This window comes from Cyprinodon tularosa, unplaced genomic scaffold (assembly GCF_016077235.1).
Source record: "Cyprinodon tularosa strain WSP-4 unplaced genomic scaffold, ASM1607723v1 ctg887, whole genome shotgun sequence".
Lineage (NCBI taxonomy): Eukaryota > Metazoa > Chordata > Actinopteri > Cyprinodontiformes > Cyprinodontidae > Cyprinodon > Cyprinodon tularosa.
The window spans coordinates 84,757-101,809 of NW_024039659.1; the positions used below are offsets into that span (position 1 = coordinate 84,757).

General features: G+C 35.7%; 1 protein-coding gene across 1 annotated transcript in view; it reads right to left on the reverse strand.

The window, feature by feature from the left end:
- Positions 1-659: 659 nt before the first annotated feature.
- Positions 660-17,053, reverse strand: part of LOC119775655 (replication protein A 70 kDa DNA-binding subunit-like) — a 55,385-nt gene continuing 38,991 nt past the window's right edge. Inside the window, exons 14-17 of the mRNA XM_038273706.1 lie at positions 13,179-13,355; positions 12,925-13,032; positions 12,602-12,688; positions 660-1,268 (exon numbers count right to left, since the gene is read on the reverse strand). Coding sequence (XP_038129634.1) covers positions 1,167-1,268; positions 12,602-12,688; positions 12,925-13,032; positions 13,179-13,355 — 474 coding nt within the window. The 3' untranslated portion in view covers positions 660-1,166. The remainder of the gene's footprint in view (positions 1,269-12,601; positions 12,689-12,924; positions 13,033-13,178; positions 13,356-17,053) is intronic.

Here is a 17,053-nt window from a genome sequence, read left to right on the forward strand (position 1 = left end):
AAATATAAATAAATCCCAACCCCTTGCCAGACACACTGCTTAGAAAACAATTTGATCACCAAGAAGGGTTGAGAATAACTGAATCTTCATCATGGTAAACTGCATGTAAATCTGTTTCCAGAACAAATAGCTCACAGATAACTGATGCTAACCCTTAATGGACCAAGCATCTTGTAACCTGCTTTTCTTGTAATTATCAGACATACATTTGTTGAAAAACAAAGATATTTTAAGACAATCCCCGGTGATGATAAAAAACCCTGAATAACTCCTCAAATAATTTTTCAATACAACATGGCATAGGATAAGAAATGGTCTGAATAAGCTTTGTGCAAAATGCTTATGAGAACACAGCTCCCAACAGCGTTGACAGTGTTTACAGGAGTGACAGTGCTGACAGAAACCCACTAAAATGATTTCTTTGATGCTGTGAGCAGCTGAAGCCAACAGCAGGATGACAAATGAAAGTAGTTAGAACATGCAATTAGTTTCTTCAGTATCTAATTGATGTCAGTTTTAGCAATATTCTCCAACACTTTTAAAAAAGTGTTTAACATCTTTTGACAATCAATAATCATATCCTGATATATAATTCCTCATTCCCTACACTGTTTGTATTATCAAGATGCTTTATGACAGAGATAGAGTTGAAGATTGGATTGCTTTAAGTGGTTTTAATCACCTTTTTTCTAAGTTTGACATTCAGAGGCAAACAAGACTAAACGAGTAAACTGAATGTTTAAAAGGAGGCATGGAACACAAAATAAAGAGAAACTTTCATGCAGTTAAAAAAAAAACTGAGAACATTTTAAGACTTGCTTTTCTCACATAAACATACTTTAAACGCAGTTTGAAACATTCAACAGGAAAAGACACTGAACTGTATAGAAGAGTGGCACAGAGGGTAACAGGGAAAAGAACAAATTGCACAAATTAAATTTCTTTAAAACCAAAACCCCTGACATAAAAAATGCTACAAAACGCTTTCTTTTTTGAGGGTCAACATCTGAGCCTGTTAAACAACAACATCATCCTATTAGTCTTTTTAATTGTTATTATGATTTTTCATAATAACAATTAAACACCAGTCACAGCCCAGTCCAATCAGAAACCAGGTGAAGGTGCGTCTAATTATCAGGCAGCCGTTTCGATGATGGCGACCAAGATCAGCAAGCCAATTTCTGGATGTTACTGATCAGTCTCCTGCTGTATTCTCTGTGGTCGACAGGAAGCACCTCCATCACGGTGACTTTCACCCGACTCTCATCCTGAGGACCAAAGAAAAGGCTCAGATTAAGACTGAACTAATGCACAGAGGCATCAATCAACAATGATGGCTCTATGAATCAAACAATTAAAAACAAATCTTTGTAACATTTTTATTAAAATCAATTTATCAATATAGTACAAATACACAATATTTTCAAAGGAAAGCTGGCAGGATAAAAGTAACCCTGGACACAATCTGAAGTTGGCAGACTATAACTACTGTTGCTTGGGGATCAGACATGAACAGTTTTAACATATTAAATTAAACGGGTTTGAGTGAAAACTCAATGATAAAAATGTTTTATTTTATAAGAGTAAAAAAATTCTCCAGCTAATCACAACACACATAAGAGACATCCAGCTGGGCAGATTTAGCAGCCAGTCGTATTTCAGTGCTCTTTGCAAACACACAGATCTGCATGACTAATAGATATGTTTCATGTTATGTTTATTTGCATTTCTTGGTTCCTTTTTTAGGTCTGAAACATGTTATAGAAACCATAAAAATTCCCAATAAATATGCAAAGACAGGACCACCTGTTCATCAAAGCCATTACTTTGGCAAATACAACATACAAGTAATTAAATGAGAATAACTAGCTGATACGACTAACATCCCTCCATAAGAAGCATGCTAAATAAAATCTTTGAGAGGACACCAGGTTTGGCAAAAAATTAAAATTTATATCATAGCTAATAAAAACAAAACAAACAAAAACATCAAAAATGTCTACGGGTAGTGATTCATTAATTGAAACACTACACCTTTTTTAAACTATTTCTCCTTTTATGTCTGACCTGACGTAAATCATTTACCAAAGTCTGTTAGAAAGTGATCAACTGCCCTTTGCTAAACGCAACAAGTTGAATGCCTCATCAACCACAGCTCCTTCTAAAATAAAAGTCACATAGAATATTTCTAAAACAAACAAAAAAGTGAGAGAAAAAAAAACTCACCACACGTATCTAAACCAAATGCAGAGAGTATAATTTCTACAATGGTTTAAAATAAAAAACTTTTTTTTTTTTATTCTACAGAATTAAATTATCCTTTTATAATAATTGGTAAAAGTTGTTACCCGGGTGAACTGCAGGTTTGTACCTTTTACCCCAGCCACACCTCTCACTTAGCTGCCTTATCTAAAACCAGTTTGTTGTGGGGAAGCATGCTTAAAACCCAAGGCTGTGTCAAGTGGGGGGCAATCTTTGTTAAGCTTCTCACAGCATCAACAGGTAAAATACCTTAGCAGATATAGATATCCTCCACAGGCAGACATAGAGATCCTCCATAAGCAGTAGGGGTGTAAATCACATCCATCATGGCGATTCGATTCAGTATCGATTTCCTGACCCAACGATTCGATTATTTTCGATACTCAAGACTACACCACGATTCGATTCGATTAATCGATTACATTTTTTTTTATTATTATATATTTTTTTTTACACCTTACAGGCTAAACAAAGTTTCAAGTTTTGAAATAAATCAATGAAAGCTGTAATATCATTATGCATTTTCTTTAGAAACAACAGCAAATAACAGAAGTAGAAAAGTTGCATCAAAAAATACTGCAAAAATACTGCACAATATCAGTGTAATGAGTTCAATGCAATACCTCGGCTCCAGAGAAACTGTCCAATATATTTTTTTAGAATGTAATAAATATACTCAGGAAAGAGAGATGTTGCGTAGAGAGTTAGAGAGGAATAAAAATAAACTAGATATAAGGGAATTGTTTCAAAGGTAATCTGGGGATGTAGTTTTTGGGAGTATTTTTTATTTTCTAAGAAGAACGGGTATTTTAGGGAGAATATAATAGTTTGTCTGGTCCATACTCCATTCTGGAAGGTGGCGGTAATGCACCTATAAGTGGTTTGCCAAATGCCATTAAAAAAAAGAAGAAGAAGAAGGCTCCAGAGTGTCAACATCACCGCCCCCTTGAGACACCTCTCCCAGATTGTAGCTGACCGCAAACAGTGCAGCAGGCAGGAGGCCGGCTTGTTTTGTTTTCATGACCGAAATTGCTCGTGAAGTTTGACCCGCTAGAAGAGCGAGGTGCGCGAGAAGGCTGGGACCCTTTTTCCAGCTGAATCTCCGCTCTTTTTAGCCCTCATGTCCCTCCGTCGTCGGACTAAACTCGTCCCCACTTCCTCACCGCCTCGGCCGTATCTAGACCCACAGTGTGTAGCTCAGACCACGCTTCAATACTGAGCATAATTTAAAAATGTCTGTGTGAAGCTTGCTGCAACACACTGCTGTAAGAGTATAACCAGGAAGCGCAGTAGGAGGGCAAAATAGGTTTAGCGGCACCGCAGCACGGGAGGGAGAATTACGCCCAGGAGTGAATGGATAAAAATAGACCGGAGGAAATAAAAAACATGAATCGATTATCTTGCGGACGTGTCGATGCATCGGATCGTCGGCTTTTGGATCGATGCATCGATACAAAATGATTATTATTTACACCCCTAATAGGCAGACATAGATATCCTACATAAGCTTAACAAAACATAGAGTAATATAAACAGTCCTCTTTTTAAAACCAAGACAAAGGAACTTGGAGAAGGAGAAACATTTTTAAATAAATATAAAATCCAGGTATATGCAGTAATGTCGCAATGATCAGTTTGTACATTTAAAATGGAATAGAGACCTTTGATTATTTCTCAGCTGAAATAAAACACAGATAATTTGAAAGTGACCTGACTTCTGTCTAAGGTGGCATTTAACTTGTGAACTGTGAACACCTTTTAGATGACTACAATTTGTTGGGGGAATAGAGCGTAAAAGGTGACATTTTCCATCTCTTAAAGGAAGAAAAATTTAGGATGTCCACAGGGGGAAAAAAGAAATGTTCCGATTTGACTTTTTTCAAACATTTTCAAGATAAAAGGTACAGACAGTGTATGCTGAGATGAAAAGTGCAGTAAAAAGACTAGCCTGCCATTTATCCTCTGGAGGTTTTTCTAAAGCCCACAATCAGAGATTGTATCTCATGTTTTCTCCTTGTTTTTCCCTCAGCAAAGGCAGCTGAATTACACTTTCTAATTAAAAGGCTTTCCTGTGAAGACATGACAAAACTAACTATTCTTATTATAGTCACTATAACAGGGCTTAAAAATAAAGCAATTCAAAACCTCATGAAAACAAATTCATTAGCAGTTAAGCAAGGATACTGTGTATGAATGATGTGTTTAATATCTATTAGACTTCTGTTGGAATTTTCAATTATATCAAGTTACAAAATAGATAAACATCAAATATCCTCATCATAAGACTAAATTTTATCAAAGAAGATTTTTTTTTATTTAAAAAAAAAAAGGGGTTATGTGATGGGTATGATGTTCTGTGACTAATATTTTACTGACTTAGATAGATGTTTTTGCCTTTGCCGCAAAAGGTTTTTTTAACTATTCAGACAACAAAAACACAATAATGAGACGCAGCCAATCTAATCAGACAAATCCTATAATCTTAAGGAGCAATATCAAGCTTAGTACTGTGCTAAATGGTGTAATTACACAGCCGAAAAATTCAGAAAAACTGGCTTAAAAAAGCAGAGATAACTCACTGGAAAGAATACATCACTAAAATATGCAATGAATAGCTGCAATGAATAGGTCCTATTGACCATACTGGAGTTTAAACAGTTTCATTAAAATTGTTGAAAAGCAGCTACCTTAGGGAAAATGGTATGAACCTGAACCTACCTGACCTACAAACTGTCCTCAAATTAACCCTAAATTTGTTGTTCTGAGGGAAATATCTCTTATTTCTCTTTAGGAAATGCCAAAACTCTTGTGTCTATCCAAATTAAGAAATATGTCAATAAAACACAGCCTACTGTTTCATTGTTGATTTGTTTGACCAGCCTGTCATAAGTGCTCAATGTCAGCCACATGTAAAAGAATGAAGTATTTGAGATGCATGGTAATATTTTCTTTGGATATTTCACATTGATTATGTAAATTACATTGAATTTTCCAAACAATCTTTACTACACTGTGAACCAGCAGAAATGGCTAAATTTGATGTTGACAAGCTGAACTAAGAGTCTGGTTTTGCTGATGATGCGAGGCGACAACATTAAGTCTGTGCTTGGCTGTTATAAGACAGGAAGAAAAATCTGTCCCTTCTGACAATTATGGATTTAGACACAGTCTTGAGTGCAGAAATATGGCTCACATATTGGGACTATGCAACCAACAACAAACTTTTATAAACAATTACAAATAAATGACTTGAAACTAAAATGACCATACTATTATGAAAAGCATTTTCACCCCAAAATTAATCTGAAAAGTAAGAAAATATACCAGGCAGAAGATTTTTTGATGCCCCAATTAAGGTATCCCGAACAAGAATAAAAGCATCTAACATGTTTTAGTGCATTTTATTTCTTGCCATGACAGATTGTAGAAACTTAAAACCGTTTTCTCTATGGTAAAAGTAAAACATAGCAGACAATTTATCCTTAATGATGCTTCATGAGAAAGGGAGAACATTCCATTCTATACCAGAAATGTTGTATGTTGTCTTTTTTTTCTTTTACAGTTTATTTAAAATCAATGCAATTACAGACAGTTCTAAAGTAAAGAAATGTTAAAGATGGCTGAACATCAGATGAGCGATGGTAACTGACTTTAGGAGGAGGAAGTCATTACCTGTTGGTCTCAGGTTGAAGACAGAGGTGAGTGGGACGTAACTAAAGAAACCGTCATCCATCATGGTCAATCTGAACCATCACCTTCAAAGCCCAATGGATAGCCAGCAGCGCACCTTTTCAAATAGGCTATATGTGGCAGGAAATCCTTTCTGTCATTTACCATCACCTTCACATTAACTCTCAGACTTAGACTCATTTAACATTTATCCCATCGGATTAGTCCTTCAGGGAAATTCTGGTTGCAGTAGCTTATATAGAGTACAAAGAGTTAAAGCAAGATGCCATTAAAGATAAAAATAAAACAGACAATATAAAAAAAGTGTATATAGTACAAAAGAAAAGTATAAAAAAGTTGTAAAGTCCTGGAATATGTTTCTTTTAGATATAAAATATGTGCACAGTAGAGAGCTAAGGAAAGACTACCCAGTAGCTGACTTGGATAATTCCTCTTGTACTGCAGAGATGTACTGACCTTATAAATATGTAAATCATTGCACAGACTACACAGTAGTTGGCATGTGTTATTGCACAGGGAGAGAGAATAATTTTTCAAATGAGTGACAATAGGTAATGTTTTGCACAAGAGGTAGTCTCCAGCCCTTGCAGGTTGCAGTTCATTGTCATTACGTTATTTAGCAAAATTCGATTTCTGTTTTCTATTGTTTTATATGTTTTCATTGTTATGCTGCGGATACACAATAATTTCCCATTCTTGGAATCAAAGTATACCTTATCTTATCTTGTAATAAAATAACTGGTTTCTGATGATAAAAATGATGATGTCATTGAGCCATTTCAATCAATCCCAAACTAAGAATCAATCAGTCTGAAACTGAGATTGTAGATCTCTTTCAACTCTCCACAATAATCACTGGTCTTTGGACTCTAGATGGATTATCTCTCGTTTTCTGCTTCTTATAAACCTATCTGTTAACAGATTCATCAGCTAAAAGATGAAAGAAAGCTTTTAATAGCAGCTTAAAAAGAAAAATGAGAAAATCTGTGTGCTACTGCAATGAATTAATTTTTAACAAGACTGTGACACAAAGCTGTGCTTTTTAGGAATATTTTCCATCAGAACTATCAGCAACATATGTGCCCCCACTTCAGTTTCAGCTCCTCATACATAGTTTACTGTTATTTTCAAGGTGAAACTAGGTACACCATTTCATACACAAAATCATATTTTTCCTCAGACTCTTGGAAGCCACCTTTCTATTTGAAAAAAACTAAACAAAAAAAAACTGTGATATGGAGCGCAACTGCATCTGTTAAGAAGAGCTTAGATGCAGAGTGTAAGCAGAACAGCAAGTTTTTTGTTTTATATATATATATATATATATATATATATATATATATATATATATATATATTTATTTTTTTATAACTAAACTTCCAAGTCAAATTCAAGAAGATTTTAAAAGAATTGAGCAACTTATAGGTGAGCAACTTATAGGTGTTTGCGGAGGGCAATGCTGCGTTTCGTTTGTATAATTACCCTGAGAACCTGCAGTACTCAGGGTAATTAAAACTTTTCATTTCTGTTTTTTTTTTTTGTATTTATGAATTTTTGAGCATAAGTGTATGCTTTTATTGACCTGTTAGTTAGGCCACTCAAGCACATTTCTCCACAGAGAGAGAACAAATTCTATTCTATTCTAATGAAAAGTTGCTTCTGCTGAAGGAGTGCTGTTATAATCTGGGGATCATTTACAGACTGCAATCAAAAACAGTAAAATTGGATCAATATATCCACATAAAAAAAACTTTTTCACATTTTTAAAATTCAATTTTGTTTTTATATAATTAGTAAGGAAATTATTACCATTTGGAAACAGGTTATAATAAAACTCAATGTGGGTAACAACATAACACTCCAGATTCACTGTAGGAGTTTCTAAGAATTTATCATTTAAATTTATAATTTTTCACCTTAAACTTCTTTGAAAAATACAAGAATGATGTACAAGCCTAAGGAGAAGGAAAACAAAGTTGGTGTAACAAAAAATAAGACCTAAATTTTCCGCAACAAAAACTTGATGAATCTGTTGTTGCTATTTCACTATAACTTATTTCTAAATCAACCTACATCAACAAAGATCTCACTTTTCCTTGAAAGAGAGAAACAGGAGCAGCTGATTTATCTCATCTTTTAGTTTGAACTTTGACCTGCCTATAAACTGGTTAGACCATCCTGGGTTGTAAAATAGTGAAGTCTAACTCCTCTCAGCCAAAATTCTGTCAAATTTACTGTAGATATGTCTCTGGTTGTAAAACATCTAAATCAATAAGATTTACCTGAATTACCTCTTAAAGGGATAGTTCGGGATTTTTGACATGAATCTGTATGGCATCCCCATCACCAGTGTCATGCAATCACACTGACTTACCCCTGGCAGCATCCTGTGAGCAGAGTTCTCGTCCAGCTTTGGTCAAGCCGAAAGTAGTCCGGCAGGTTTGCTAGACCCAGCGAAATAAAACGTTTCTCTTCCCAAAACATTATGTGTTCGAAAGAGCAATATTTTTGCATCCCAAAAACATTGTAGTGGAAAAAGTCACACGTCGTTATCACTTGGTCCTATTTTCTCTCTGTTCGTATCAGTGCGCGCAGCACCATGACCTGACAGCTAGGGCCTACTAACCTGACAACAGCCAGATGCATGTCTCGCTCCGCCTAGCTCCTAGCTAGGCGGAGCGAGACATGCATCTGGCTGTTGTTGAGCTCGCTGTCAGAATGACGGCGCGCACTGATACGAACAGAGAGAAAATAAGATTTTTAATGAGTTTAAATGCAGCATTCTAGTATTCATTTTATCTATATCTGATGAGCCTATTATAGGCAAAATAAATACGAAATCTGATTCTTTTCCCTTTTTTACTTCAGAAAATTAGGTAAAGGCAATTTTTAGCAGTATATTTAAAAAAAATTTAAAACATGAATTAGAAGGAGCATAATAATTTTTTCCCATAGTTTTTTTTTTGTTGAGAATCCTTATTTTTGTGGTAAATAGTAAGAAACTAATCACAGAAACTTCCACACTCTTCCTTTTTGATGAAAAAGAGAACCAAACTGGCTTTAAAAATAGTAATATGTTCACATGAATATGTGATAAAGTTTTATTTTTGTACATTAAAGAGAAAGTTTTGATGCTTTGGGTGAACTCAATGCAAAATATTGTTACAAATAAACCGTATATCATTATTAATAAAAGATCTGATGGCTATAGATATAAGTAGTATGACAAAACCAAATATCAATACAATTACTTGGGTCATTTTCTCATTTACAGGTAAACTCTGTTTTTAATATCTGTAGTTAACATTTGGAATTTCATATATAAATGGCAATTACGTCCAATAATTAGCTTAAGTAAATGAATACTTTCAAAGTGGAAAGACATCCAAAAAGTGTATATGAACTGCTGGATGTTTTTACCAACCATGCACATATCCCATCTTCCCTTTTTTTAAAGCCAAACATTCACAGTAGCCATTGAATTGGATCATCGGTGCATGTAAACACAGGGGGCTGAACTAGATTGCTAAAAGACTTTCTGAGTTTTCTTTTAAGAATTTTTCAAATATAACAGCACGTGTGGTGCAGTACACTTCAATGCTGCATGACTAAATAAATCCTTCATTAAAGGATTTTGCCTTAAATAAATGCAAAGTCATCCAAGTATTAGAATGGCTGACATTTGTGTATTGTGTTTTGTAAATAAAATTATTGCTGCTAAGATTTGTTGGTATTGCACTGACATTTGCTGCAAAATCTCTGCCTCATTTGGCTAAATAGGGCTACATAATTATGATGTTTGGTCTTTTAGAGACTAAAGCAGGAACATTTTCTCTCACTAGGAGTTATTCTGTTAGAAAGAAAAAACCTTATTTTATAAACTTGAGGATATGAAAAAAGCTAAACAGAAATCTGCAAAGAACTGCTTGCAGGATTTCATAAGGTCAAGACACAGATCTTTCATTGATAAATCTGAATCTTAATCGTTCCTCCTATTATGTGCCCTTAGTGGCAATTTGGCCTTTGAATAATTAGGGCTAATTAGGCATAGACAGACAATAGCTAAATGCTAATTAGCGCCTAATTAAGAGAAATGAATCCACAGCTGTATTTGTTTTCTGCAATCCAAAGTGCATTGGCTACAAAACAACCCCCCTGTTGCTCTGTTACTAATTGAAATGGTTCTGAGTTTATGTTGTGTGACTGACAGTGTTTTGTGATTACATTGTGTTTGTACATCTTGTTTGGTAGTTTTACAACCTCGGGACTCCAGTTCAGTAACAGACAAATAATAGATTGCGTATCCCTCTTTTGGGAGATTTATGTCATGCATTATCGCTTCTAATATGACGATATAATTTTTTCAGGTGCTTCTAAATTTGGCCATTTCAGTGCTCTTGCTCTCACACCAAAGGAGTTTCAATGCAAGAGGAAAGTAGTTGGTTAGTTGAAGGACATTCACAGAGGGAAAAAAATGTATGTTGTTTCGTAAATCAGTCAAGCAGAAAATTTATTCTGTTCACCTGTAAACCAGCAATTTCATCAATTAGTCCCAGGAATAAACACATTACAGTAAACGTCATCATTGATTTTCTTTTAACAAAAACCTATTTTGGCATCTTTACATCTCTGCCAACCAACTATGCTGCCTAACAGTAAGCACATAATCTAAAAAAAACAAAACAAAAAAGGTGTCTGAGTTAAACAAATGAGGATCTTTGTATCTATGGCAGTGTTTATGAGCCAATAAAAACCCTAACCCATCTTTTAGTGCTTTTTTGCCATTTCAAGGGAAGTTAGTGAAGGATTAAAGGGCAGCACACAGACATAGAACCATGTACAGTTACAAATTCACACAAATTAACCTAAAAGTTGATTGACGCAGGAGTACAGGGAGAGTAGGCCTGCAACTAACGTTTATTTTGCAAATTAATTACTTTTTCGATTAATCGATTAATAAAATGGAGAGCAAAAGATTCTTTAAAGATGAGTTTTTATGAAATTAAACAAGGTATAACTCAGACTTTTCAACTTGTGGAGTTCTGCATAGAGAATATTCACCTTATTTTTTTTTTAAATCTTTAATACAAAATGTTTATATATTTTTACAATCTTGGTATAATTGCTGCTCGCTTAGAGTCTCTTCACTAGTTAACAGTTAATCGATATTTAAATTAGTTGATGATCATTTCAAAAATCGATTTATCACGATTAATCGATTAATTGTTTCAGCTCTAGAGGAGAGAACCCAGTCATGCACAGGGAGAACATTCAAACTTCATGCAGAGACCATACGCTGGGATTTGAACTCAGAACAATAGTACATTGGAGTAGCCGCCGAGTAGACAGAGCGCCGGAGCAGGGGAGAGGCAACAGCAACAAGCTGGTGTCTGCACTGGCGGTAAGGGAAGATGATGAACAGTCCTTCTACAGTAGGGCTAAATTAAAACTCCCTTTTTGAAAGCGACCTAAAAAACTGCTAAGAATATTCCTTATTTCATCTTTTGTCAATATTATTTTATCTTTCTTCCATTTTGGTTGAAAAAAGCCTGTCAGCTGCATTCCTTCAACCCACAACACAGCCTGCTCTTTATTGGCTTTTGCAACAACACAGAAAAGTTTAGATCTTTCAACTTCAGCACTCTGACTGTGTGCTCCTGGCAGCGCACTTAGGGCCGGATTTATCAAGATCCAATTTTGCGTGCAGTAATTTGAGCTCGCAAACTGGAATTTTGCGCGAGGGGCTGAACCATGGTTTCCCCACTGGCGCAGGGGGAGAACCCCGACCCCGTCGGACAGCACTACGGACAGCACTTCTGAAAAAACGAGATTGGGAGATCCCAGCTCACGCTGCAACCGTACGCTGGAATGACCCAGATGCAAAAAAGTGCAATGTTGCAAGGAGTTTTGTGATAGCTGGTATTGCGTGGGTCCTCCTTGTGGCTGGCTCGAAATCCATTCGGAGTTCCCCCAACAGCTCCAAAATGGCAATGCTGGATAAACGATATGTTTTGATGATTGTTTCCTCGTTCATTTCAAAAATATTCACACGGAGTGAAAAAATGCGTTCTCTGCGTCTCCTTGCCATGTCTCCTTCTTGCGACAATAACCGCTGCCATGTGTGCGCAATTACGCATGCAGACCATTTGCACCTTCTTTTGAAACGTGTTAAATATAGAGTCAGATACCGTTAGCAAAATTGCTTTCAGGTTTAATAAATCACTTTGCGAGTGCTAAATTAATATATTTACATGTTCTCCTCCCACAAGACGCACTTTTGCGTGTAAACGCCCCATATTGCATATTCATAGTAGAAAAAGTACTAAATGGATAAGAGGCGCTATTTAGCACGTTTTAAAGTCCAAATCCTTTTAGCACGCTGTTGATAGATCAGTTTGTACATTTTTTAGCGTGCGCAGTGAAATAGCTCACGTTTTTATACACGCAAACCTTTGATAGATCCGGCCCTTAGAGTAGGGATATGTAAATCCACCACTCTTGTTGCAGCCACCGCATTCGGTGTTTTAATTGAGTTAATGCATTTGTTCAGAACAGGGAACCAGAGCAATATCACAATTGATGCAGCTGAATATGCATAGTTACATCCCACAGGAAAACATGCAACCATTTTCTTTTCATTTCTACTTACGTTATACGTCTCGAATTTGACTCGGTTTTTAAAGATGTGTGTTTTGAAGTTGGCTTTCTGGAAGACTTCATCGAACTCAGCCTCGTCCTTGGGAATAAACACACACACACCAACACACACACACACACACACACACACAAACACACACACACACACACACACACACACAGAGTCAGCGGTACAGTCTGGTGGAAACTCTGAAAGGCAGCAGTCCGTTACAGTTAGACCTCCTGGGCCAAATTGTGAAGAAGAACTGTGTGAGGCAGCTTCTACTTTTGTGTGCTTTGTAGGGGTACGTGTGTGTGTGAGAGAGACAGTCTTACTGTTTCTCTGAGCTGTCCCAGCTCCTCTGCCTTGCGACCCAGCAGAACCTCAGCTGTCTCCTGGAAGCATGTCACCCACTGGTTATCCCCGAAGTCTGCCAAGTTAGCCTGAGAGTCAAGACAGCGAGAGATGATGGGAGAGACAAAATATTACTTCTGTTTGTCTGCTTGTGTGTTGGTGTCATCACTAAGAAAACACAGGGCATGTTTGACAAGCTTTGATGATGTTTGCTCTGTATGCGCATCATACTTACCGAAAGTAGGAGTCTATATTTGAAGCTAGGGAACTCTCTGTTACACTTTTCGCAGCGGTAAAAACCGTTCTGTTGGTCTATCACCTTCTTGTTGCAGTCTGCAGATGGACATGCCTGATACAAGCAATTCTCTTTACGCATGTACACTACTGTCGCCACACAGCTGAAATACTCCGCCTGAAGAGAGAGAAAAGCAACAGAAAACAGGACGAAATCTAGATAAGAAAAGGAATCAGAGACATCAAATAGACTGCAGGAATTTACTTCCACACACAGCATTGTATACAATAATGCAATTCATTTATATAGTGCCAATTCATAACACGTGTCTTCCCAAGTCACTTTACAGAGACAATTCAATCACAGACTGGTTATTCTTTTTCTATATAAGGAAAACCCAGTTGATTGTGATCAAAATAGTTTAAAAAAGATGTATAATAGAAATACACCAAGAAATCCCCTGCTGAACAAAATCAGACACTTCTTCAGCTTGATCTGATGATAAAAAAGGTTTCTATGTAGTATTAATAGATACAATATAAAATGTCCCTTAAGTTTATGCAATGTAAACGTAAATTCCTTTATTGTCCCACAATGGGGATGGTGTGGCGCACGGGGAGCAGTGTGGTGTTATGTATTTTGCTCAGGAACCCAGAGTGGAGGCTGTGTGGATCAAACCGGTTACTTGCAACCTTCTCAGAGCACAAGTGCAATGCTCTAACCACTAGGCCAACAATCCTCTTTCCTATCCCTAGCAAAATTAATTTTAAGTAAACTTCAGAATGAGTCAATCAAAATACAACAAATTTTAGTGTGAGAAACCATATGCTTTGTACACATACACTATATCGCTGAATTTAATATGCTGCAATTGCACTTATCAAGCACACAAAGTACTAATTGGTTAATCTCAATTAGACACGTCTCAGAAGACTGTAAAACCCTATATGAAAACAAAATCAATTCTGTAAGAATAAAATTAAAGTTTATATTTTTGTACCAGAACAATATCCACTAAAACTTGTTTAAAACTTGAAAGCTTTTGTGCTGTTAGACAATTTAAGACAAGAGGAAGAAAACCCAATGATTGGTAAGAAAATCAGAGCCATGCAGCATTTTTTTCTTGTTTTGCTGGATGCTGTTGAAACATGAAAAGATCTGCAGCAATCCGTGTAACTGGCTTATAATTAAGTTGTTCCATTAAAATTTCAGAGCATACCCAGCTGATTTCTTCTTAAGGGGCTTAGACATCAATAAAACTTTAATATTAAGTTTGCATGTTTTTGATTCCAGATTCAGTGAGGGAAAAAATATAGTCTGCAAAAGTTAAAGCAGACACCATATTTAAGAGATGAAGAAAGTTTCTGTCCCAGGATGCACCAGTGTGGTATGTAAGAAGTATATGGTGTTATTTGTTTATTTAAAGCAACTGTTACAGAGAGTCAAGATTTCCTGGAAGTGGAATTTTTTGTAACGTCACCTCTTGAGGTCTGCCATTTTGAAACATGGCAGACAAGTTTACATAGATGCTGCCCTTTAATTAGAGGGGACCTGCAATTCAAAATATCACTTTGAACATTTTTGTATTTGGGTTTCTACTGCTCCCCCCAATGCAATGATAGACAGAACAGAATAGAGTAGAAACATGAATGGATCAAATGTTCAGTCTTGGAATATTTAAGCTGTTTAATGCAACAGGGGTGCAGAATAGGCTTGTCCCGATCCGATACGTGGATCGGATCGGGACGCCGATATTGGCAAAAAAATGCGTATCGGCAAAGCATGTAAAATGCCGATCCAGACTGCCGATCCAGTTTTTAAAAAAAAATCCGGTGCGTATTTTCCAGTTTCGTCGATTGAAACGATCCATTCCACTATTTTGCGCCAGTGTTACCCTGTTTTGCATTTTTATTAAAACTTACAGTAATACTTGCACCTTTAACTGTTTACGGTTTTACTGCTCACTGTGCAATTTCAGATTGCTATTCATAATTTTGTCCAGTTTCTGTTTATCTCTTAATAAACAGGTAAGTTTGTTGTTACCAAGCATTGTGTTTTATTCAATCTCACCTAATTTAGCTGGCTAGATGTTATCAAGAGTACTAAAACCCTTTTCAACATGAGTCTTACAACTAAGGCTAAATACTTTAACTTAAACTTAAATACATGCTCGGATAGGCTGGTATCGGCCAGTATCGGATCGGAAGTCCAAAAACAATATCGGTATCGGATCGGAAGTGCAAAAACCTGGATCGGGACATCTCTAGTGCAGAATGCACTTTATATGCTTCTGTATGTAAATATAAACACAAAATATATTCCTTTGGTAATCACCTAAATAGTGGCCATTTAGCTGTGCTACACCGAGATGCGTCAGCCTCTAATTTGCCTGAAATGTAAAGATGTAATAACAGAAAAAAATGTAGGGCTTTATAAAACATTCCTAAAATGTGAGAAAAGGAAATGCTAGCAATAAGCACTTCAGTTAGGGGAGACTTATGAATAATGTTGTTTATGTAGCCAAGTTTTATAGCAAAAGGGCTAAATTATGCATAAAACAATTATATGACATTCATTGTAATATTTGCATGTTAAATTTGTGCTTCTTTTTCCATCGTTTTTTGTGAAATAAAATTATTAGTTCATTATTTCATTCAAGTTTTAACATTAATCGATCGAAAGAAAAACAGGAGTGGACTTCGACAAGCATTACTAGGATTATGCATAGAAAGAGTCATTTATTTATCGTATGTACTCTATTTCTTTTTTTTTTTATTCAGCAAATTGTAAAAAAATGTTTAGCAGTTTGAATAATGGAAAGATTTTCTGCATAAAAGGGAAAACTCAGCCTGATACAGCTTATTTCCATAACAATCACAGAGCCCAAAACAGCTTATTCTTAAAGGAGTTCAAAATAGGCAGAACTAAAGAGGTGAAATCTCATTATCTGAGAATGTAATGAATATCTTTTATGTATCCCATTGATCCATCCTAACCTGATAAAAAGGAAGCATAATAATTTCTCTTTAAAGTTGTGTAATTTCATAAGCTTGGCTGATAATATTTTTTTTGCTAATTTCACCACAAGCGAACGGCCGAGTTTAAATTATTTTGCAAAAAGAAAGCGAAAAATAAGATTTGTGCCTTTAAAATGTGCTCAATACATATATGAACACATACGGGGTTTTTTTTCAACATCAACATGACACCAATTAACATTTATTACTGATACTAATATAGTATCACATTTTAGAGAGTAGAAAAGTATTGTTTCTCTTTGATAACAGTTGAAATAAACACAATCTTTCAGTCAGAAAACTGTTTAGGTTGCTGCTAATTCCTGTTATACAAATAGTTCTGTTTTTAGAATTTTATTAAAAGCATGATTATGTATGCTGAATAAGTTCTTAAGATGTGTTAAGGTAAAATCATACTATCAAAGTCAAAGTGTCTAATGAATAGAGCAGAAGAAGATATCTTGTGAAAATCTTTGTCATGTAGAAGGTAACATCTTGTGAAATGAAAAGCCTGTCAGGTGGGGAAGTTCTCCATAACACAATAAGTAATCAATGCTGAAAGATGAGGTGTTAAAACCATTTTAACATTAACTGCTTATATTCATGGGAATCAATTCATTTGAAATCAGCAGAGTTGTCTGGTAGAAAAACAAAAAAAGAAATGGCATCAGAGGGGGAAAATATGCAAAATCAGTTCCAATAGTGAATAAATCAAGATTAAAGTGACCTGTTCCATGAATTTAAAGTAATATAACAAACACAATTGAAAATGTTATATTTATATTATGAAGTAAAACATTAAAAGACATTTAAAGGTACACTATGCAACCGGTGTTGATTTTCCAGCGAGACTCCCCC